We start from the raw sequence: 24,469 nt of genomic DNA, 5'->3' as shown, positions 1-24,469 counted from the left end.
CCCTGGGTTCACACAGGGGCCCTGCTTGGCTTTGAGGCGGCACGGAGACTGACCGCGGGCTGCCACCACTGCTGTCATCCTCCTGGTACCATGTGGGGAATTTGCATCGGTAAAACACAACAGGTGAGAACTAAGCTCTCATTGTTAAAAACTGAACCAGAAGGCTCTGTTATCAAAGCTGCTGAGAAGGAGAGGAGAAGGTGTATGGAGGAGGGCAGACCTGCCCTGCACTCACTGCTAAAACTCTCAGGAGTTGTTCAGCTCGAGCTCCAGCTCTGCAAGCATTCCCCCAGCAGACAGACACAGTCCACCCGCAGCAAGCACTATCACACACACTCCACAGCCAACTCATAAAAATAATTTAAACTTTTAAGAAAATCTCTGTTTTATTGTGTAATGTAGCATTGAAACATCTGAACAAATCAATAACTGGGCTGTACAGGCTGCTGTTCTTTCATTTCTTTGGGTTATAGAGCATCTTGTCAGTACATAAACAACAACCTTTTGCATTATAAATTCTTTCCGAGGCATGCTGGTACAACACAAATTTCTCTTATCAAATGCAGCTAAGTCTAAGTTCCAAACATCATGCACAAGAAACTCATCTAGTGACAATGTAAACTCAGCAGAAGGGCAGGTCACAAGTCTTGCTTGCTCACGCTCTGCAGTGCTGCAGGTTTGTGTATGATATTTGGAATGTTCCGTGAGTGTGAATAATACCAGTTAAGAGGAGAGGAGGAAAAAAAAAAACAACAAAAAAAAAGAAAATAAAAGAAAAAAATAAAAGAAAAAAGAAAAAAAAAAAGCCCGGGTGCCTCGGGATGGGCTGCTCAGCCGAAGTTGTGCAGTGCTAGCCTGAACATGTCATTGGTGCAAACCCAGGCATCGTTGATGTTCTTTAATAGAAATATCTGGTGGAATCCCATGATAGGATCTTCATCAGCCTGTAGAAAGAGAGGGAGGGAAAGGTTCAAATACTCATTTTTTTGAGAAACTTATTCCAAAATTCATGATGAGACAACTTCAAGCTAACATTAACAGTGACATTACATGCTGTAAGATGTGCAATACCCCAGGAGACACCAACTCCACCAGAGGGTCTGTTCTGAGGGGCTTTGCAGACAAACACCCTGGCCCAGAGACATGGAAATCCTGCACCAGCATCTGAAGTTGGGGCTTTGTGGAAGACTTGCTGACATGTCACTCACCACACTGATGGAACATGCCTGCCTCAGTGTGGAATCACAAATCCCTTGCCCAGGAATTAAGCTTAAAAGAAAGTGGTTCAACTTTTAACTGCTGAACTTTGGGTTGATGGCAGAAGGGAGTTTCAGGGAGTTTCTGTAGAGCTTGTTATCAACACATTGCCTCTTGACCCAGGTGATCTGGGCTTTGAAAGCCCTGCCAGAGCAGGTGCAGCTGGCCAGAAACACAGTGCTTCCCATTGCAGTGTCCAGCTGAAGGGAGCAGAGCAACCTCTACAGCTGTGACACTGAGTGCTGAGCACAGGGAATGGCTGCAGCAGTGCCTCCACTCCTGCCTGACAATGTCTGGGTATTTACAATATTACTACAAAAGCAGAAAAGAGTCTTAGAGGGAGACTATACTCCCACTAAATTTTATTTACCCATCTTCTCAGAGACATTGTGCAGGAATTAAATCCTCAAAATAACAGAAATTATTCCCAAATCAATCAGCTGGAAATCAAACAACAGGATTAATCTGAGCAGCAGACCAACTACAAAACAATCTTCTGATTGTGGCTGTAGTGTGTTCAATTCAGTATTTTTGGAGGATTTAAAGGTTTTTTTTTTCAACACATGACTGTTCAGCTTCAGAAAAGGGAGGAAATTTATAAAAAAGAGGCTTAAAAAGCAGCAGCCAGAGCAGCTGATCAAAGAGGCTGTCAAAGCACTGAATGTTCACTGGCAATGTCCTGCTGCTGTTCACTGAGAACAAGTGAAAAGTCTGAAGAGCAAAGCAGACTACAGAGTAAACAAAAAAGAAACTTTACTTTTAAAAAGTATTCATGGACTGTGAAACAAGTCAGCTTTGAGGACCAACTTGCACAGGACATCAGTTATATCAGAGAACAGCAGGTCTGCCAGAACACTGGTGGCATCAGGTGCATGGAAAGGGAGCATTCAGATCCAAAAACCACAGCATGGATTTCACAGTGACAACTGCCTGGGAAGTTCAGTGGTGTGCAATGAGTGCAGTTTCAGTATGTGTGTGCTAATTCACAGAGTAAACCAAAGTAGGCCCTAGGCTGGCCCCTCATGAAAGTGATACTGAAATAATAACAGATATTTATTTATTAAACCAGCTGAGAGCTCTAAATCTATCAAGGCAAGCACAGGGTTAGCAGTTGTTAGGAAAGAACAAAGAACCAAAACCCAGAAGTAAGCAAATGCATAAAGAGGCAAAGAGAACACACATATCAAATCCTGCATGCATTTCTTATAAGATAAAAAAATAAAATGCTACAATAAAGTCATAAAAGGGCAAGAAAAATGATCCAGCTACAGGATGGTTTCCTACTGAAGTAAATAAATTGAGTACAACTTTTCAGCTTGCAAGAACATAATGAGAATGGGGAGAATAGGCAAGATAAATGGAACAAAGTGAATGAGGAAATTACAGCCAGAAATTAGGAAGGCAACAAGTAAGGCCAGAAATATGAGCAAGTCAGTGTTCAATACATGACTGAATGAACAAGACAAGTGCCAGCTGTCACTGTGCAGCACACAGAGGGCAGCTTGTCCCTCACACCTGCCTGGCACGAGGCAGAGGAAGGAGCCCAGTGTGAACACCAGCAGTTCTGCAGGGCTGCACCAGCCCTCCATCTCGTGTGTTAGCACACATGACAGCAGGCATGGCAATTATCCCAAAGGAAGGGTTATCCCTACTACACGTGCTCAGAACAGAGGCTCACCTATCTGAGCTGTAGAGGAGGCCTGTGCACTGAAGCCTGTGGGTTTGTGCCTTTTCCAGCTGAGCCATTTTCACTGAGGCATCTACTACAAGTTGCATAAGTACTTTTCACACCAAATTTGAGTTTGTCATTGCTAACATGAGTATGCTTTAAAATATACCTCTGGAAAAAAAAAATACCATCTCCAGACAAGCTTTAGTGTAGGTCTCCTTGATTTCTGATAAGTCTAGATAGGCTCTGATAAGAGCACTACAGCTCTTGATGCTTTGGCTTAAGGAGAATTTCCTCCTTTCTAAAGAAATTCAGGGCTGAACACATGAAGAAAGACTAAAAGGGAATTCTTCCCAAAATATTTGGTGTGGTAGAGACAGCAAATTCCCCACAATGAAGTCACACATTATAATTTTCTTTATTCCTTTCATGTTATCCCCTCATAGCATAGAGGAGCAGTATACTTTAGAAATAAGGAAAATCCCAGACTATATTCAAGGTGAAGTTTATACTTTATAATCCATTCCCCAATTCTGACTATGTTATATTAGCCCATAGCAAAGGCTCACAGTTTAGTGACTCAAGATGCCACAGAAAACACAGACTAATCCTATTCCATTTTAGTTTAGATCTTCATCACAGCTCAGATAACACCACTGGAACTCTCTATCTTTACTTTTCACTCCACATTCAGGCATGTTCAACTCAGGATTTGCATTCCACATGTGAACCCAGGCTCAGAACACAAGGGGCTTTAGTCTTCCTATAAAACTTTCCTTTGTGCAGTTCAAATTCTTCCATGACATCATTGAATTAAAACAAAAATTAAACAGGTCCCAGAATCAGACTGAAAGAATGCTCTGATTTCCAGGCCAGCCTTTTCCTGAGCAGAGCACAGACTACAGCAGCTCTGCATCACAGAACCACAGAACAGGCTGGTCCAGAGATGGTGAAGGTCCACAGAAGGGACCTTTAGAGATCACCTAATCCAGTCCTCCTGTCCTGGGCAGGGACATCTTCTACTGCCTTGTCTAGCAGAGTCTTCAAATTCTCACAGAACAGATGTTTCACAAGGTGTCCAGGCACCATTTCCCAGGGTTTCAGTCTTCTCATGAAAATCTTCCCTTGTGTCCCATCTGTACATTCCAAGTTATGGTTTTTGACCACTGTCCCTTGTTACACTGTGTGGCACCACTGAGAAGAGTTTGCTTTCAGGTTGTTGGAAGTACTCAGTTACTTTTCACTGACATTTCAAGCAGATGCCCTTCACCACCTCCTCTCCCAGTTCCACAAGCTCTTCATCACCCACAATCTTGGCAGCTTTTTGACCTTTCAGTTTTTCTACATCCTTTCTGACCTGGAGGCTCAAAAGGAAGTGCTCAGCTCACAGAGCAGTGAGTCATGTCAGAGTCTGAGATGCAACACTGCTTTGCATTTCAGGTTTTGCTACACAATTTTCCTCCTCTTGCCTGGTCAGAGAATTTTACTTCTTCACCAGCACCTCCAGCAATTATTGATTGAACTGCAGGGTTGAAACAACCCTTACCTCAAAAGAAAGGATAATTACTTGAGACTGCAGGTTCTTTCAGATGTTAAGCCTTATTTAACAGGCTTTAAGCAATGCTTTAAGTGTTCAGCATGCATTACAAAAATACCCAGTGATTTTAATTGCAAATTTCCTTTTCCTTTTAAGACTAGAAAACACTGCATACCAATTAGTTATTCACAATTAATTCTGCATGGATCACTTCAAAAATCACACTCTGGGGAGAGCCACAGATGTGCCACATGGCTCTGAGAACACACAAGCCACAGCCATGCCTCTCAGCCGAGCTCAAGGGACAGAAGAGAGCACTCCTTACTCAACCAGGACAGCGAGGACTGGAAGACAGGGAAGGCACAGGGTTAAACGTTGTGGAGGGCTAGCCTGAAGACTTCGTTGGTGCACACCCAGGCACCTTGAAAATTTTTCAACAAAAAGGTTTGTTGGAAGCCTAGAACTTGGTCATCATCTGCCTGAGCATGACAGGAGAAATACATTACTAAGTGAAGCACATTGAAGATACTGGGTGACATTTTGGATGAACACTGGCAAAGCAGGGTCACACCAAAAGGAATTCACTGCTTAAACTCTTCCTAGCTGAAGCAAGCAAGCAGCACTCAATGAACAGCAATAAAAATCAATATGATTAGAATAAGTGGATGTATATTTATTGTATCTCTACAAAAGGATAACCCCACCAAACATTATAAAGAGCATCTTTGAAAGCAATCACTGCACTGCTTTAGCCAGCCAGTTAGAGCCCTGCCAGTGGCAGTCACTACTTAGATGCTCTGTTACTCTGCAGCATCTTCTCAAAGGAGCTGTTGTGCCCCAGCCCCTCAGTGCAGGTGATTATTCTGCTTGCTGCAAAAGGTTGGTTTTTAAAAAATTTATTTATAGTTGATACTGGTATATTAGCATGCTATTGGTGGTCTTGGGAGTGCCCTTCCTTGTGCAAAATTCTCTTACAGCTCTCCTTGAGAGCAATATATGCAGGCTGAGCAGGCACATCACTAAGAAGGCAGCATTAAATAACAGTGAGTATGCAGCTCCACGTTTGCTCAACTGGAGCTACATGTGAGCCACTTGTTAAAATGCACCACCTGCACCCAGTTGTTCCCAGTTACTGTATTACTTCTCTGTGTAACTGGGAGTAACTGTTCCCAGTTATTCCCAGTTACACAGAACAGCACTGAGATGCAGCAGAATGGCTGTCAACATGTGTGACTTGGCATGAGAGAAAACTTTCACTACATATGACAGCCAGGCTCATTCATGCCACAGACTGATCCTGATATTTCATTTGTCCACCTCTGAAAATATCACACAGGGCAGAAGCATGAAGTTAAGGTTTTAAGTTGACTTTGACTTTCTGGACACTTGTTCAGAGAGAAGCAGCATTTCTGGGATTAAAATGTGATTTTAAAAGCAAAGGTCTGAGACACATAAATATGAAGAGTGGAAAAACTTTTCCTCACTTACTAAAAATTCACAAGCAAGTTGGATCTGATCATGACCATAGGCATACTTTAACCCACTATTTTCTCTCCAAATACCTGGATGCTCTAACACATGGTCCCCAAATTATACTGAGTAATTTCAGCAAGCTGAAATTACTCAGAGGTTAAAAAAAATACATCAGAAAATACTACTACAAGTCATGGTATTTATGGAAAGCTCCTAGACTGCATTTACAGTCCCTCCATATTAATGGATTATGGTTTGACAAAACCCAATAACTTTACAGAATCTTTCAGAGCGTGGTATCTTGCCCAAGGATCCAACACAATCACTGCTGCAAGCTGCTTGATAATTATGCAATAACTTTAAAACATGACTGTGCAAAACGAGGTGCAGATGTGACTGGCCCAAGACATTGAGTCAAAAGTTCTTGATCACATCACAGAATTTTGTGCACACCCAAGAGCAAGGCTGAGATCAGCACATCTGTCCTGCAATTCAGTGCTTTCCATGGTCACCTGTGGCTGCTTTTCCACAGAGTGTGTGCAGGTGGGACTGAGCAGCACAGAAGCTGGAATCCAACTTGCAGGAAGCAGGAGCAGCTTTATGAGAGCCAAAGCTGCCTCTGTTAGCTTTAGCAGTGGGTGCATTACACTGGGCACTGCTCTCCTCAGCTGCCCAGCCCAAAACAAAGAGAACAGCTTAGCAAGCAGATTCAAACATTCAGTCCTATGTCTGCTTAGTAAACACTACAGTGCCAGTGGTAGTTTGAATGCTCTGATACTAGAAGTGCCATCAAGTTAGCAGGAAAAGGAAATCTAAACAGCAATTTTAAAACAAACTGGGTGCAGGTAACTCTAAAGACTGGATGGCATTAGAGGCCTGACTTCTCAGCATGGCTGGACCAAATGAGCTCTGATAACTTTAACTACTGCTACATAATTTCACATTTTTTCACTATTACCACCCACTATGAGCAAGTTCTGCCTCCAGCTGATTTTATGTACAAAGTATTTTTTGCAAATTCCAGGACAATGTCTTTCATTCATAGGCAGCTTCATGAATTTACAAGTCTGTGGCCCTGGTATATTGGCAGGCTGGGTAAGTTGACACAGTTCAGTAGTATCACTCACACAGCAATATGGTCATACTAAGCCTGAAAAATAACCTGATTCTTCACAAGAAGCAGCTGTTTCAACAATAAGTGTTTGATCTCAGAGGCAACATTCCCATTGCTGAATCAGTTTTGATTACAGAGGTACAGGACTGTACTAACACCAGGATTGTATTCTTGTGCCCTGTGACAGTAAAAAATGTATGGACTCACTGAAGGGTGGTCAGTTAACAAAATGAAATCTGCTAAATCAGAGCTCAATGCAAACATTGCATCAAGGAGGATGTTAAACTAGATGTGCTTAAATTGTCCAAGAACACTGTGACAATGCTTTTAAATGCAACAGAGGACACCAAAACCTTACTGCATCAGGGTAAGGGAAATACTGATGCCTCTAGAACCCACATGGTATTTGTCTGCACAGAAAAATCCACAATACTTTGCTTGGCAGAACATGACTGTCAAATTACAGGTGTTTACCTAGAACTAGGTATCTGAAGGAAGGAGCATTTCTTGACAGCCTGGAACAGCAGAAGAGCAATATCCCAATGCAAGCTTATCCCTGCTCCTTCCCCACCCATGAAAGCATTTAAATGTATTCAGAAATCAGATTATTTAGAACCCTGCAAAAATCTAAGACATAAGCACTCATTAACCTGTAATGGAAAGAGTTTACCTTAAGCTGTCCCACTACCATACTGAGTATACAGCTATCAGGTGTAGGTTGGTGGTCTTGTGCTGTGATGCTGTGTTGTATTTTTTGGAAAGGGAGGCTCTGCAATGAAAAGAAATCAAAATAAGGATACGTACAGTAATGGAATTATTTAACTTACAAAACAAAGACTGAGCAAATCCAACATTATGAAGTGTTAGACTATAGTGGCAGTACTGCACAGAGAACTATTGCAAATGAGGGCATGTGGGTAAATTTTAACAGGTGTGTTTTTCAAGCACCAAAAGAGGAAATAATGTCACCATACACAGTAAATGGTACCTTTTCCTACTCCAACTGCACTGCCTGAAGGGCTTCAGATCATCTGTAAGCTCAAAGTTCTTTTGATGAAGGAACAAACCTCTGCTCTCAACTGTGTTAAAATATTTTATCATCTAATACTTGATGTTTACCAGACAACTCCTGATTTGTTTCTCTGTTAATGTGGCTATGAATGGAAAGGAAAAGTGGATGAAATCTTCAAGACTTGAAATCCACATATCCACTCTTTCCCTTTTAAATTCCCTTGACACTCAGGAGCCAATGTCAGTATGTTTGGAGGTGTATGTGCAAGGAACACACATTGAGAAACACCAGCATTGGAGAGTAATTCCTGTCTTTCCCCTTTGACCACATTCACATTCTAACACAGAAAATTCCAAGCAGTGAACATGGAAACCTGGGAGATCTGAGAGTCCTGTCACATAAATGCAATTTTGGGACTGTTCTCCCAAAAGCTGCATTATTGCTGAGTGCTTTAGTGGCAGTTCAGGGTGGATGGAGCTCTAGGTGACCATGTGGCAGATACCCAAAGTCCAGGAACTGCACAGGATGGCAGCACGTGCCCATTCAAACCTCAGGTGGCACTTGGATGCCTTTGCTGCATTTGGAAACAGGCTGAAACAGATCCAAATGCATACTCCTACAAGTCTTGCATTTCCCTCTAGTGGAAGGAGCCTCAAAGGCTTCCTAGAAGGCCTGGGTAGAGACACAAGTCCTGCTGTCAGATATGAAGTACAGTCTGGGCTCTACAAGCCCAAGGCTCTAGGAAGAGTTCTAGGAAGCTGAATCCATGGATAACAGAACACAAACTGTGGAAGGACCAGGACCTGAGGAAGCAAATGAAGTGTAGGGAGCAGGTCTCTAATTAGAGGGACACTGTTCAAGAACACCCTTTAATAAAGACTGTGGTGTTCCCTTTCAGCTGGGAGTGCAATCCCAACCAACTCCAAGTGCAAAGTGAACCAATTGCTTTGCAGTATGGAATAGACACTTAGTAACAACACAAATCCAGAGCCTTCTTTTCTGAAAGACCAGCAGACTGTTTTCCAGGGTCACCATCCTGAACCTGAATGTGCAAAATGCCCACACAGCCTGCACAAGCATAGGTGGGAAGTTCCTTTGACAAAAGGGTACTCCAAAGCCGAGTCCCACCTCGGCACAAGAGCTTCTTGTTGAACAAGCCCTGCAAAAAGATTCTCCTGAAAAGGCAGAGGGATGAAGGGGAATGAATGCAATTCATTCCAGGGAGGAAGGAAAGGCTGTGGAATCAAGAGCTCTGCAAAATGGTGACAAGGAACCAAAGACAAGGCTGGGTAAGACAGTGGCTGTTTCAAATACCTGATTCCACAGGACAAGAGGAAATGGCCTCAAGCTGCATCAGAGGAGGTTCAGGTTGGACATTAGGAAAAATTTCTTGACTGAAAAGCTTAAGCATTGTAATGGCCTGCCCAGGGAAGTGCTGGAATCAGCACCCCTGGAAGTTTTCAGGAAACAACTGGACATGGCACTTAGTGCTGTGGTTTAGTTAACAAGGTGATGTTCTGTCCAAGGATGGACTTGATCTTGGCCAACTTTTCCAACCTTAAAGACTCCAGGATTTTCCTCTTCAGAGGAAAGGATCCCAAACAGCTGGCCAGCCTAGAGAGCTACTCATGTGATGCACTGGGAGAAATCCCACTGGAAAGAGAAGGAGTGTAGGTGACAGAAAAGATCACTGATTTTCAGGATAGGCAGAGGCTACCTCAAAAGGATAGCTACTTATAGGCATGCATCTGTACTGGGATTTTGTGGTATGAGAAGTACAATAAAATGTCTAAAAAGCATGAAGCCACACAACAAGCAAGGTTTTTACCATCCCCTGACATTAGGAATTGACTGGTCTTTCACTATGAAAACTATGGAATCTCCTGAAGTCAGGTAAGAGAAATTAGGCAAGAATAAAGTTGAGTAGCATAAACTCACTGCTGGCAGCAAGAATACCTGTCTCAGCTTCCTCCTTGGTTCAGTATGTTCATAGAATGATGTAATTGTTATCTCAAATGCTCAATGTAAATCAGGCTGCCCCTAATTAGCACACTCCATGTTAAACAAGTCCAGCACCAATTAGGACAGAAGGAACAAGTGTCAACTCCCACGCTGTAGCAAGGCACAGATGTGCTGGGCCTGCAGAGCAATGCCCATACAACCTTGCCCTACTATATTAGCAGATTGAAAAGGTGCCATACCATTGCTGTCACACAGCAAAGAACTTGATCTAAAAGAAAATGCCACTTCTTTGTGCTTACATCAGTTCACCAGCCAGGCACTGAAGGACACAAGACCACAGAAGTGTGAAAGAGTTCAGTGTCAAACTCTCAGGGCTGTGCTGAACTGACTAAGCAGCTCCAGAAGCAGAGTAGGTGAGCACATAAAGCTGACACAGCAATGGGAGCCCAGGAGCTCAGTGCTGACAGAGGAATGCTGAGTGACATGAGAGTCACTGTAAGCTGATACAGCCCATAAGGAGCCGTGGTGGTGGAAGGGCACAGAGTAACTGCAGTGCTTTTCCTCCTTACTTTAAGCAGAAAAAATTTCCCTAAAGCAGAGTAGTGTGTCTTCACTCGCCAATTACAAGTGCAGCAGGCACATAAATCCAGAAAGTCCACCTTGTAGCAGTGACAGGGAAGGTAAAGATGAGCTGTGTCACAGTGGGAAAGGGGCTGGATCTGCCTGGGCTGAATCCAAGGCAGCAATCAGACACTGGGGCCAAGCAAATGCTTGGCTGGTTGGGTATCTGAGTGGCTGCAAGCCCAAAAGTCTAAAGAACACTGAGTACACAAACAAGCAACCCTGGAGCTTGGGTAGCTCTTCACCTACAAGCAAGCAGTTGCTGCTGTTTCTGACATGTGCAGCCTTCTCAAAGGCAACACAGGTACCTAAAGCACAGGCCTGAGGGCAAACCTCAGTCTGTACAGTTAAAGATGCCTTAGGCAAAAGAAGCAATTCCAAAACACAGGAGCAGTAGCTGTGCAATAAGCCAAGTGTCAAGTTACAATTACTTTTCTTCTCAATGTGTAATAAAAATGTCTGAAATACCATACTCAGAGCAGACTGTCTGGTGACCTAAAAAGCATGTCCTCTGCATATCTTGCAAGAGAAACAAACTTTCTAGTCTCATGACAGCTTGCAAGTACCCCCAGTTTTATTATGGATTTACTGTAGAAGATAAAAATTCTTTTAGTTTAAACAAACAGAATTCCAGTGTCCTTTCACTTGCTGAAGAGGAAACACATGTTTCAAATCCTGAACCATACCTGCTCACATCTGAACTGCTGACAAATCTGCACTGAGGATAAGTCAGCTTCTCCACTACAGAACTTATTTGCAGTTTACGTATCAGAAAACAAGATGTTCCTTGCTGTAATGTGTCTAGCCTTTATCAGACAGATCCAAGTAACAGGATTGCTACTGCTTCTTCCTTGGCATGCCTTAAAAGAGCAAAGGCACCTTTCACTCCTCTAGATCAGAGGCAGCTTATGCATTAGACCTTTTAAAAAAAATAAATCAATAATGTCAAATACAATTGCAGTCACAAAATAACCTTGCAAACTATGGAGTCAATTAACATTCCAACATTAGAGCCATCAGTGGAATAACCCACTGGGCAGCAGTAATTCAAAACATTTCTTGAAGACCTAAGCTGGAAGCACAAGTTCAAGATTTTTGAACTGCTTAAGTCTAACTCAAATTTTCAGAAGCAATTATCTTCCAGTCTTCACAAATGTTTCCCAAAACATTCAGCAAGGATTACAGACTTACAGTGAGTTTTTCAACAATGGCAGCTTTGCCCTGGAACTGCTGTCCTTCCCACGTAAGGCATGATGCATCAATCTGGGGGAAAAAGAAAAATGTTATCAACTTAGGTGGCCCTTAAGCAATCCTGATAAGAGACTTTATGTATTTAGCAGAAATCCTCAGAATCCATCCATTTGAAAACTACCTCAAAGGGACATAGAAAGAAACCAGCAAAATCAATTGAAGAAGTTTGGAACAATCAACTAAAAAATTAAGTACACTACATTTCAGTATCATAAGTCTACCAGCAAAAAGAATTCCTGCCTTTGGATAAAAGTCAGCTTTCAGAAGAAAATCTAAAGGATTAAAAAAAATTAATTACAGACACAAAGTCAAGCATGTGTAAAGAGAAAAATATATGAAGAAAACTGACAACATGGGTTAGACCACCAGGGTAGTGCTCCAATTCACAAGTGAGTGGCCAGATCCTACCTGGAATAGGTGACAGAAGCCTTAACTGACTTGGATCACACCACTAAAGATAAACTGAATCTTGTGGTGGAAGCAGTGATACAGGAATACAAACCAAATCTAAGAGCTCCCTGCTGCATTCCTGCATGCTGCAAAATTTGTTTGCTCCCCCAGGGTCTCTGAAGGGAAAAACCTCATCATCAAAAGCTCATTTCTCCAGATTATACAAATGGTGACCTTGGTGCATTTCAGCCACACAAAACAGGGTGTGTTTTCTCCACAGTTCAGGAGCTGCACATAACAACACACATCAGTGACCTGCATAACTGCTCTCCCAACTACATGTGCACAGGACTCTTCATTGAATGATGGAAGGCAGAAAGACCCTCAGGGTGAAAAAAAGCCAGGAGTTCACTGTGTGGAAGGCCCTCAATCCAAGAATTTAAATTAGTCTGTACTTAACACTTTGAGGACTGAATGTATTTTGGTAATAAAATACAAACTACTAAGAGCCTCCATATTCAGAGCTGTGGTTGGAACACAAACTGCTTGGTTTTCTTTCCCTCCAGGGTCTGTACTCAGCTTCTTGGGCAAAGTCAACCAACAATCTGGCAGGCAGCAAGTACACAAAAATCCCAAGAGCAAGTGGTATCAGTGCTGCTGGGTATTGCTGAGGTATAAGGAGGGGTGGCAGAGGGTGTTGAACCATTTAAATCCTCAAGAGCTGCTGAAACTTCAGCTCATCCAGCAGATGAAAAACCAGCCAGAAAAACAGGATATGCTGCTACAAGACTTGTCAGCCCTGAACCTCTTGCTGCAACTCCTCAGCCACCCAGCAGCATTCCTCAGCATCAGCAATCAATTCCACACACAGAGTACTTTGCTCTGGAGGAATCTTCCCCCAAAACTAAAAACTGATGGGCCTTGGGTTTGTTAGTTACAGTTTTTAATTCTGGTATCCAAGTCTACTTCACCCAAATTAAGATGCAAAAATAAAAACCTAATGTTTGAGGAAATTTAAACTAAATTTACATTCATTTAACATGTTATTCTACATTTTAAACTGGATTTAAAACTGTAACTATTTTACTGTTCAGAGGATTAATACAGCATGAAGTCCAAGAAACACCTGCAAGAACTGCTAAACACAGGGTAGGCCTTAAATTACATCCCACTTCAAGAGGGATCCAAGCAAATCCATGCCTGTAAATGAATGGCAAACCAAGACTAGAATGTTTGCTTTTACAGAGCACTTCATCACAGGATTATCATCAAACTCCTCCAAAACAAATCACTGCCTACAGCTAAACAGGGCTTTTGTGAGTCTGACTGCCTCTAAGGCAAACAAAGCTCCAAACAGACATAAAAGAAAAGCAACAAATAAAAGTGAGTGTGATTGCACTGACTGGCATTCTGGAGCCAGGATAAAGCCCACTATCCCACCCTGTGTATTCTCATACATCAAAACAGGGAATTCCAGATAAGGGGACAGAGTCTCAGCTCCCCTTCTGTGGATACTTACATATATTGCTCCTAACTGAGTCCTGTCTGCATCAAAAAGCTGGTAGTAATGTTGTACAAAGCTGGATCCAATCTGCTCCCAGATAGGCTTGTCTCCCATTCTGAATCCTCAGCCAGAGCCAGTGACTACAAAACAAGCAAACAAAACCATCAGAAACATCACAGGAATAAGTGTAACACTTGGTTTGTGCATTACACAGATCTTCTCAACTGGCCTGAATTTTTCTTTGGGATAAGTAGGACAAACTCACCTCTGTATCCTAGACTTGTAAATAAAAGTCTTGCATAGTCAATGGTTTAATTTCTAATTATAGATTTGGTTTGTAGTGCTATTCCAGTGTGAGGTCACATCTCATGTACAAAAGTGGAGAACAAGAACAAAACCAAATGTTACCACCTTGTCTTCACATATTTCAGAAGTTACAGCATCTGAACAAGCTGGCAAGGGCTCCCTGTTTCAACTTGATCTCATTTACTGTAAACAACTGACCTGGTAACATGGATTGTCTGCCAGTGGCTTACACCAACTGATTCATGCATTTAGCTCCTCAGGTATTTCACCATCCACAGGCCATCCTAAGTGTCCTGTCAATGGCACATAACAAGAAAGAATTCACTAGCTCGTTGTTCAACACCAGCTTACTGCCCATCCTCTTCTGTCAGTGAGGCTGAAGTAGACTCAATGTTTATCTTTGAACCTGTGATAACTTCAAGATACAAACCATGATTTTTCATAGTGCTGAGAATCTGCAGTTCCTAGTGAAGGTGCTGAAGGCATCCCACACTTCTGAACACAAGTCCCTCTATTCCAGAGGGGCTGAGCACAGAGCATGCACAGCAGTCTAGACAGATGCCTGTATCACATTACATATTTCAAACAAGCAAATTCATTTTTATTTATCCTGATGTCTCTCTGAAAGTCTGAAGAATTGTGCTAAAATTCAAAACACAAAAATGCTGCACTCAAACCCCACTACATTATATTTTAAGACCTGAGTTCACTTCAAGCAAACTATACTTGGTTAACATCTAGATATGTCAGCCACTAGTCCCTTTTTGCAATCCCTGTCCAGGAACCTTGCAGTTACAGGTTTAAATTGCACTGCAAGCCTAGAGAGGTATGAAATTCTGTTTTAGGACGCAGGACATAATAGTTATTTTGGTTTCCTTTAGCTGTCAATTACTCACACACCTGTGTAAGATTTAACAGATTCCTAAAAGGAGCAAAACACACATTCCCAAGATCTCCACAGAGGAGACTCCCAGGCCCAGCTTTCTGTGCACAGTTGGACAAGAAAGCTCTTTTCATATTTTAGGCCTCTGAGCTTTACTCATGCAAATGGGAACTGAAATGTGTTCAGACTCTGGGTTGGAAGTATTAAGGTCATACAGATTTGGCCAGACACAGAAGAGCAAATCTTTTGTCAGATCAATGGCCTAACAGCAGGTAGCATCTGTGTTTTCAGGGTGGTAAATTTGACTACCAAGCACAGCTGCTATCACACTTTAAACATCCTAATTTCACAATCAGACACCTAGGCAGAATAGCCAACATCCAAGTCACCAAGCCTGCACACTAACATAAAAATTCAAAGTCTTGTTGCCACACCACTCTTGTTTCAACTGCTCCAAAGAGATCTGCAGCCTGGTGTTAGTCACCATCATGAGCTCTCCATTGATACTTGCAGTACATGCCTCAGTCTGGAGGAGTTTACCCAGTGTGGCCACTCCTCTGGGAAAACACATAGCAAAATAAAAAATCACCCAAGTACAATAGATTGAAAAAACAAAACAAAACCAGCCCCACACTCACCTCCCAAACAAGTTAAATCTAGTTCTTTACAAGTGAAAAGGTTATATTGATTGCACATCCATAATTGCTGCATATCAGCCTAACCTGGAGTTGATCCAGAAATCAAATAACTTCAGCCTGTATTTGGGGATTTTATGTTGCAGAAAAACCACCCTAAAACCATGGCACCAACTCCCTGGAAACTCTGCTGAGTGATGCCCACCCTGCTGAGAGGCAGGGCTCGTGTCATATTTGGAAACCAGAAGGGTAGGACTTGAGTTTGATGCCTGCAGTTTCCATTCCAGACCTGTGGGTACCTAGTTTGGGATGGCTGCAGTGCAGCCAACAATCAGCACAGGTGAAAATCACATTGAATCACTCTGTATGGATCAAGCTTCAATCCCAACACACGAATTTACATCACTGCCAGATATTCCTAAACACTTAAGGGCAAATCTAGTTGACAGTATTGATGCTCAGCAGTCACACATGAAACACTGAACTGAACTTGAGGACAAAAAATAACCACCAGCTTATTCTTCTGAAGCTAAAGCAAGGTAGCTGCTGCCATATTAAACTTCCCCACACCCAAGATGTGCATTCACCCTCAACAGCTCCCTGCAGCATCACACAAACCCAAGATCAAGCTGAGTGCCAGCACTGCACCTCATTTAGTCCCTCAAGGCACAACAGCCTCACTCAAGCACCAGATGCCTTCTGTTCAATCCTGAACCTGTGAGAAAGCCTTAGAGACTGCAAGGAATGAAGGAATTCTTATTTTAAATATGGAAAGTAGAATTATGGTTTCTAGATCTAAAAATTAGTATGCTAGCTTGCTATCTCCTCCTAAAAAGGTATTTGTATTTTGAACAGTAAAATACTATTAAATAAATAAATAAAATAAGAAACAGAATAAATTTGACCGATTATAATGTTGATTTTCTCAGAAATAAGAAAAAGCTAAAATAAAAAATTGGCTGAAATGAATGATCCTTGACTAATTGTTTTTGTTTGCTACAACCTTACTCTCTTTTCCTGTGCCATTCATATATGGTTTTGCTGAACACTCATTCTTCCTGGAAAGGTTCATTTTCCTTTTCTGATTTGTCACCTTTTCCTCCATGCTGTCTTGTGTTTTCTGCCTGTCATTACAGATGTAAGAAGCTTAGAGATGTACCTAAAGAAAGAACAAGATGGGAATGATCTGTGTCATCCAGCCCAGTCCCTTTCAGTGAGACACAACCCATGTAGGACTGTACTGATACATTTATCAGTACAGTATTTTAATGAGATAAAAATATATAAAAGGCTTTAGGATCTATTGCAAACCTATGAGGAAAGCACAGGTTCTGATGTTGTCAAACACTAGGGCAACACAGGGGTGCCTCAGAGCCATCCAGCCAAATCCACCCATGGTTCACTCAAATCTGTCCATGGTTACAGAAACAAGAATATCCACTTAATATAACAGCAGATAAAAGAAGTTTCAATAAACTAGAAAGCTCCTAAGATGTTGCTTAAAAAAAACATATGTCCTTTTAAAGGCACCTGCTGAAAGTTACTATTGTGTAAGTGCATTACTGGATATTCCACCTTAACTCCCCATGGAAAAGGAGATAATTTCCTTAAGCTAATTAATTTCCTTGCCTTTGTCACTTCAAACCAAGCCTACCTCCTCACATCCACTTCAGAACATCATGGTCCATTTGATTCACAGCTTCTTCACAAGGCACAGCTGTAAAGCTGAGCTACCAGCACAAAGTGTAATACTAAATTCACATTATTCACTCTATTTCTTAGACTCTGCTCATATTACAGAATTTATCCCCACCCCAAATACCACCCAGTAGTGCTTCAGTGCTGAAGCAGAAACCAAATACAGAGCACAAAAGCTGCAGCTCCCAGCAACTCTGTGTTCAACAGGTATATATCTGCTGACACTGCTGAACTGAAGGGCTTCTCTGCAGTGACATCAAAATAAAGCTCTGCAATACCTTTGCCAGGCTGCACTGACATGTCAAGAGTAAATCCCATCCCTCTACACATCTCTCACCACAATCCCTACCCATCTCATCCTGCAAGGTCCCAGGGCATCCCTGGTGATTGCTGTGCATCCATCTGCCTTGGCACGGGGCAGACTGCACCAGGAGCAGGACAGGCTGCAGCACCCAGAGAGCAGCAGCACTGCAGAGAAAGCTGCACCCACAAAACAGAGCACATCTGGAAGAGAGCAGAGTCACCACATGGGCCCTGAGTGACCTTGAGTAAAGCTATGGTTACAGCTTCAGGCAGGCTTTTTTATCCACAAAATCCAAAACTACAGAATCTTTTCCATGGCTTGTCCCAGCTTTGGTGTCTCTGTCTACACTCACCCCTCTTCCATCCCTCCTGCCTCAGCTCTGGGTGTGAGATAAGCACCAACACCCCCCATAACTGCTCAGGGGAGCTCAGTCCTTAAGGGACTCATTTCTGCCACCTGTGGGGATGAAACCTCCTCCTACTGCTTCCTTCCCAAGCTACACAACACATGATTCTGTCAGTGTGCTGCAGCACAAAGACCATCTTTCTGCTCATGCAGCACCACCAGAGCTACTCAGAGGGGTGGCTTGAGGAAAAGTCACTTTTTTACTTGGAAAAGAAATTGCTTTCTCTGAAACATGCAAGTGCCAGTGACATTTGGAGCAGGTGAGCTACTGTCACAGCTCTGCAGTGTGGAGAAAGAACAAATAGTTCAGCCAGCAGTTATGCTTTACCACCTTATCTGGCCTGCACACATGTAAGGTTGCTGCTACCAATTAAAAAAATTAAGTCATTCTGAATTGGAGCAAGGTAGGCCTGTGATTCTAAAATAATACGACATTTTCTGGAAAAGTCAACAGAAACTAGCATGAGCAATAGTAAAAGATAAATTGCTAAAGAAAAACAGAGGTGGTCTGCCAGGAATTGCCACATTTAAAAAGCAAGCTGTATTCAAAGAATCAATGAACAACTACCACAGGCACAGAAGGAAAGTCTGTAAAGTCTTTCTGGTCTGCAAAACACCAAGAAAAAACCCACTGAATTTAAAGAGGAAAACCCTCAAACCAATACATTCTAATGCTAGTGGAGAAAATTGCCTTCTATTACCCAGTTATGACTGTATTTATTCCACATGTAATCTCAGCCTAAATAAACCATGCTCACAGGACAGTAAAGCCAGCCCAACACCACCAAAGCTACTCTCCCTTAAAATTGAATTCAAGCTTGTTTTCTGGAAAATTTGAGAATTGGTGCAACAAATTAGCACCAACACCACCCTTAAATCTGTGCTGCTGTCCAGTGACATGTGAATCCACAGCAAACATGGTTCTGACCATCAGTTGCTGCATCCTTCACTACTGATTAACAGGAGCAAACAAGGACAATGAAAAGCTCTCAGCTTTTTCAGTTCCTGATACTCTTGCAGTTTTTACCACACAGGTATTTTAGATGACTTAGATTAGAGAGCCAGCACTCTTTAGACTGGTAAATAAAGTAAAGCAGCCAACAGTTTTAGGCTATTTTTCCTTCAATAGGAAAATATTCAATAGGCTATTTTTCCTTTTCTTTTGCCTCTAAAACTTGCTAAGACACGAGTGTCTCCAGTGTGCACTTTCTAGGAACACAATGCAACCAGCATCACAGGACCAGTTAATCTTCTTTCTATTCAACTCCACCAACAACCCCTTGATAACAGATCATCCTCCTTTAGCCAAGGATCCCCTCCCAACAGAGAAACTATGCAAATTACCCCAGAATAATGCAGGTTTGCAAGGGACCTCCTCCAGCTCAAAGCAGGAGGACAAACCTGTTCCACAGGCTGACATACAAAGGGCAGCTGTCCCCTGTCCTGCCCCAATGCCATCTGTGCCAGCCATGCCCTCGTGCCATGAGGTACCCTGAGAAAAGCCTGGGCTCCATTCTCTGATCATGGCCTGACAGGGACTGGAGGCTGGGATCAAGCTCTGCCCAAGCCTTTCCCAGACTGAACAAGGCCAGAGACACAGGGATGCAGAAATGCTGGAACTTACTGAGGGCATCCTGCCTCATTCACCCTCAGCGCTCTGCAGCTCTGCCTGGTAAATGCCCATTCAGCAATGAACCTTTCTCATGTGAAAACCTGTAACATTTCCAGTTGAGGAACACATTTATGCATTCAGAACTGAAGGAAAGAAGTGTTTCTCTGACGTATTTCACAATTATCTCCACAGCAGTTGATTGATCCAGAGGAGAACCCTCTGTGAACTACAGCTCAAGGCCAATCAGAAACCATTGACTTCAGAGATCTCCACCAAGTAATTGCCATGGGCTGCTCTGTGCAAGGAATGAATTATCCTAAATATTCTTTTAGAGCTAAAAATAATTAAGTCTAGATTTGTGAACAGTGAAAGGATGGAAAGGGAGAATAGAATGGAGAAGATGACAAGGTCCAGATTATTTCCTTTTGGGAAATACATTTACTTTTCCCCTTCTCAGTCTTTTTATTCCTCTACCCCAACTTTGTTAAAACAAATTAATGAGGGAATTATGCCAACCTGAAGTACATCTTTTTTTGTTAGAAATGGCAGCAAGTGTAAGGCCACTAAGATAAAAAGCAGCTGAGGAAGACTCTGGGAAAGCCTTCACTGTGCCTGCAGCTCGATGCTCATCCCAACTGCAACCTGACAACCCAAGAGAGCCACACAGTCAGTCAGGATGATTTTCAAATACACAGACATATATTACACAAAACTGCACAGGGGGACATCATGTTTTGTTGTTAAGCAAAAGCAACAAGGCTACACAACTGCCTTTTTTTCCAGAATATTCTTCATGCAAGCCAAAAACTGAATTCAGGTTTGCAAGGCTGAAGCCACATTTCCTATCCCCAAAATGAATACAGGACTGCCCAGGTTAAAAAAAAAAAAAAAAAAAAAAAAAAAAAAAAAAAAAAACAAAAAAAAACCAAAAACAAAACAGGGAGGCACTGGGGAACTGGAGGGGAGAACTGCTACACCCTGGTTTTCTTTACCTTAGAGACACAGTAACAAAACACTGAATGGCCACACTTGCCACAATATCTATAAGTTTCAAAGCAACCTAAAAGAATCACACTTGCAATGTTACCAGCTATCAGTACATGTTACAATTCCTTAGCTAATCATACTCTACACTTTCACTAACTAAATGAGCCTCTTATTAACAGGGGCAAAAGAAATCCCAGCAGAGAACTGCAAAGTTGTTACCATTTGCATTTTTCCAAAGACCTGAACAAACACAGGTGTTAAGCAAATATATTTCAAATCATCTAACAAGTAACTTACAACCTTTTAGGCAAATAATAATTAAGGGCCCAGTGGGAAAATAGTTAAATTGTCCAAAGTGAGCCAAAATATCACCTCATTTTAAACGAGATCCGGCATTTCACTATATACAGAAATTTTGCTATTTCTAGGTGAAGGTCTGTGAAATACCTTTTGTTTTGCTGCTGCTAAAAGAAAATGTGAAGTCACTGCACACAAATACAGAAATCACTGCTTGAACACAACTTTTCAAGAAGGCAAAAGAATATTAACTTGAGAAGGCAGCTGATTGAGGAATCAGAATTCACTTTCAAGCAACGTTTCTGCAACCAATTCCTGTTCGAGCATTTACCTGGGCTTTTTTTCCCAGTTCAATGCAGTATGTCCAGCTCTAAAATATATTTACATTGGAAATTATGGACTTCAAATGAGCTGAATTATTATTTCAGCCTGCCTCACACAGGAAGTTCAATTTGAATTGCAAGAAGAGGCTTTTGGGGATTTAAAAGTCTTCAGAAAGCTATCTCACATTAACTGAATGTAACACACACTCCTTGCTATAGCACACCTTTGCAGGTTTTCATTGTTCTCAAAGCTGAAAAGTGACAACAGCCAGAAAAAGCAAAAAAATTTCTCTCCTGCACATCATACTTGAAAATGGCAACTCAGCGTAAAAACTACATGGGTTTTACATTCAGTTGCCATTGATACTCAGCAGATAGTCTGATAATCAACAGATCACGGAGCACTTCACTCCAAGGAAGCATGAACCTTTCACGTTCATTGTGACAAAGTGATTCAATCATCTCAGGTAACTTCAGTCCTCTCACAACCTTCTACTGAGAAGAAAACAGCAGGAACATTAAATCCGAGCACACCTTCAGCCCTGCACAAACCATCTCCTCGCAGCTCCCGGTCCCCTCCCTTTCACTCTCCTCCCTGCGATACCGAGCCGTGGCAAAGCAAGACCGAAGCACGGACGGGCAGCAGGCCGAGAAGCCTCGGTGCCTCTGAGGGCAGCACGGCCGGGGAGCGCCGGGGGCTGCCGGCGGGGCGAGGCGAGCCCGGCCCGCATCCCGCATTGTGCCCCGGCCCAGCCGGAGCGATCTGCCCGAGCCTGCGGGCCGAGCTCGCCCCTGCGAGGCCCCTCGCTCCCCCCGGGCCGCCCGCCCCCCTCAGCCCACCCGCCGGCCCACCCACACGCGGGCCCCGCCGGTCCCGGGCACGGCCGACGATGGCTCAGCTCCAGCCGCCGCCGCCCCTCCGGGACCGCGCTGCCGGCGCCTCAAAGACGGGGAAGGTCAGGGCGGCTCTGTTCGGCGGCTCCCGCCCAGCCCGGCCCGCGGCAGCCGGCAGCGCCCCGCGGCGGGGATGGGGCTGGGCCACGGGGCCGCGGGGGGCGAGCGCGGGGTGTGGCGGTGCCGCGCGCCGGCCCGCGGGCGGTGCCGGTGCCGGTCCCGCCGCCAGTGGCGGTCGCGCCCCCCGCACTCACCCGCGGCTCCCACTATGGCGGCGGCAGCGGCCCCGTGCGCGGCGCGAGCCCCCTCAGCCTCCCTCGCCCGCGCTTCTGCCCCGCCCCGCTCCGCCCGGCCCCGCGGCATGCCGGGACAGCGAGTCACAGCGGTCGCCGGACGCGCACGGAATGGGGCCATTGGAACTACAACTCCCGACACGTCCCGCGCCGCACCCCGCGGTGGCTCATTTGAATGAGGGAAGGGGCCCGCGCGCCGCTGGCCCCGCGGCGGCGCCCCGGAGCATTGTGGGATGGTGGGGGAGCGGAGCGCGGCCCTGCGGCTGGGGAATGACGGGGACGGGGCTGTCCCCCTTTGGGGAGAGAATTGTCCCCTTTGGGACAGGACCTTACCCCTTTGGGACAGCGTTCTACACCTTTGGAACAGGATTGTCCCTCTGTGGGACAGGATTGTACCCTCTGGGCCAGAGCAGGACCTGGGTGGGGATGTGGGTGGTCCCAGTCGCAGCACTGCAGGTCCTGAAGTTAATTTTAGTCTCCTCATAAGAGCTACACAGTGACGATTTTTAAGGAAATTACTCCACTAGGTTGCAGTGAAGTCAGCAAAGATGGTGTGGGGCGGTAGGAAAACGCCTTCAAATAAATATTTGTGAAGATGTAAGTGGTCTAAAAAGCGTGGTTTGGGTCCCCTGGAGCCCTCCCATATTCCCTGAAGCAGCAGCAGCAGAGGGGACTCATAAGGGTACAGGAGTTGTCAGGATTTAGGATTATATGCTTAAATAGGCTGTGGGCAGAGTTACATTCCTAAATTTTTGTGTGACTGGAAAGATGAATGGTAGATGCTCTTGTACTGCAGTGGTGGATATGGGATATGGGCTACTTAGGGAATACATGGCTTGTTAGTGCTTGAGCTCCGCAGCTTGGCGATGCTGGCCAAGAATGCATCATCTTAAATGAAATTATTAACCCTCTGGGCCAAAAGCTATCATATTATTACATAAAAACTTAAAAAAAAAAAGGGGGGGGGGGAGTCACTATTAATCTTTAGAGGAATTGTTATGAACTTAAGGTTTTCCCTGAGACTCATAAAAGCCATTTAGAATAAACATTCTTTAAGTCCCCTTCTAGGGCTGACATTTTATAATACACAGAAATGTGACAACCAGAAATAGAGCTGGTAGAAGAAAAATATTGCAAGGGCACAGGCTAGATTAGAATACAGAAAGATGAGGGGTTGAAAGAGAAGAAAAATGTTTGCACTGAGCAGCAGCAAAGGGTTTTTTGCTAGCATGGTAAGGTGCCTTCCTACAGAATTAACCTCTTAATTCCCTGAGGTACGGTTGCTCACTTCTTTCATTTATCAGGAAATGGGAGAAAGTGTGCATGAGGAAAAGTGTCTGCTTTTATCAGAGTTTATCCTGCACTGGAAGGGACCCACAAGGATCCCTGAGTGCAGTTCATGGCCCTGCACAGCACAGCCCCAGCACTCACACCAGGAGCACTGCCCAAACTCTTCTGAGCTCTGGCAGCCTTGGTGCTGTGACCTTTGCTGGTTCTTTCAGTGACCTAAACCATTCAGTGGTAACACATCACTAAAAACCATTCCAGGAGCCCCAAACCCACCCAATTCTTGGTCACTTCCCACCATCCCAGTCACAGAGACTCTCCACAAGCACTCAGTTTCTGTTTCCCCTGGGCTGCACTAAAGGTTAGGTTGTAGTGCCCCAGGTTCCAGTCCCATCCATGGGGTAGAGGGGTGTTATGGGTTGACTCGGAAGGAGTGAGAATTCTGGGAAGCTGTGGTCAAACTAATGAAAGTTTTGGGTTTCATACTGACACTTGGTGTAGCCAGTGGGGTTTGGACACACTTCTGAGAATACACAGGGGTTAAAAGCAGGGCACTGCCCTGACATTTCTTCTTTTTGGACATCGCGGCTGAGGAGTTCAGACTTCTCTCTTTCGCCCGGCCTGCTGCTGCTGGGCGGGGGAGGGGCCAGCTATGCAGTGAGGCCTGGGGCCGGGACAGAGATGGGCTTGAGGGGGCTTCGGGGGGGGGCTCTAAGGATAGAAGAGTGAGGGAGCCTTAAGAGACATCGGGCAGC

At 43.9% G+C, this 24,469-nt stretch overlaps 1 protein-coding gene across 2 annotated transcripts; it reads right to left on the bottom strand.

The window, feature by feature from the left end:
- Positions 1–360: 360 nt before the first annotated feature.
- NUTF2 (nuclear transport factor 2) lies at positions 361–22,472 on the bottom strand. 2 transcript variants are annotated; one of them, XM_064723186.1, is made up of 5 exons: positions 22,389–22,472; positions 13,806–13,930; positions 11,837–11,908; positions 7,721–7,819; positions 361–944 (listed from the first exon to the last, which is right to left on the bottom strand). In XM_064723186.1, exons 2-5 carry the CDS (start codon positions 13,902–13,904, stop codon positions 831–833), a joined length of 384 nt encoding a protein of 127 aa, XP_064579256.1. In that variant the 5' UTR covers positions 13,905–13,930; positions 22,389–22,472; the 3' UTR covers positions 361–830. The 2 variants fall into 2 exon arrangements, with proteins under 2 accessions (XP_064579256.1, XP_064579257.1); XM_064723187.1 differs by lacking the exon at positions 22,389–22,472 and adding an exon at positions 14,295–15,071.
- Between the last annotated feature and the right edge of the window lie 1,997 nt (positions 22,473–24,469).

Source organism: Zonotrichia leucophrys, chromosome 11 (genome assembly GCF_028769735.1).
Source record: "Zonotrichia leucophrys gambelii isolate GWCS_2022_RI chromosome 11, RI_Zleu_2.0, whole genome shotgun sequence".
Classification (NCBI taxonomy): domain Eukaryota; kingdom Metazoa; phylum Chordata; class Aves; order Passeriformes; family Passerellidae; genus Zonotrichia; species Zonotrichia leucophrys.
The sequence above is the reverse complement of the archived record's forward strand: the minus strand, read 5'-3'. Positions and strand labels throughout refer to the sequence as shown.

Bases quoted from the DNA above. Each gene is read 5' to 3' on its own strand.
- NUTF2 (XM_064723186.1), bottom strand. From the start codon at position 13,904: ATGGGAGACAAGCCTATCTGGGAGCAGATTGGATCCAGCTTTGTACAA. The intron at 7,820-11,836 runs GTAAGTCTGTAA...TTTTCATTGCAG, and splicing joins CCATTGTTGAAAAACTCACT to AGCCTCCCTTTCCAAAAAAT. The intron at 945-7,720 runs GTAAACTCTTTC...CTCTTTCTACAG, and splicing joins TGGTAGTGGGACAGCTTAAG to GCTGATGAAGATCCTATCAT.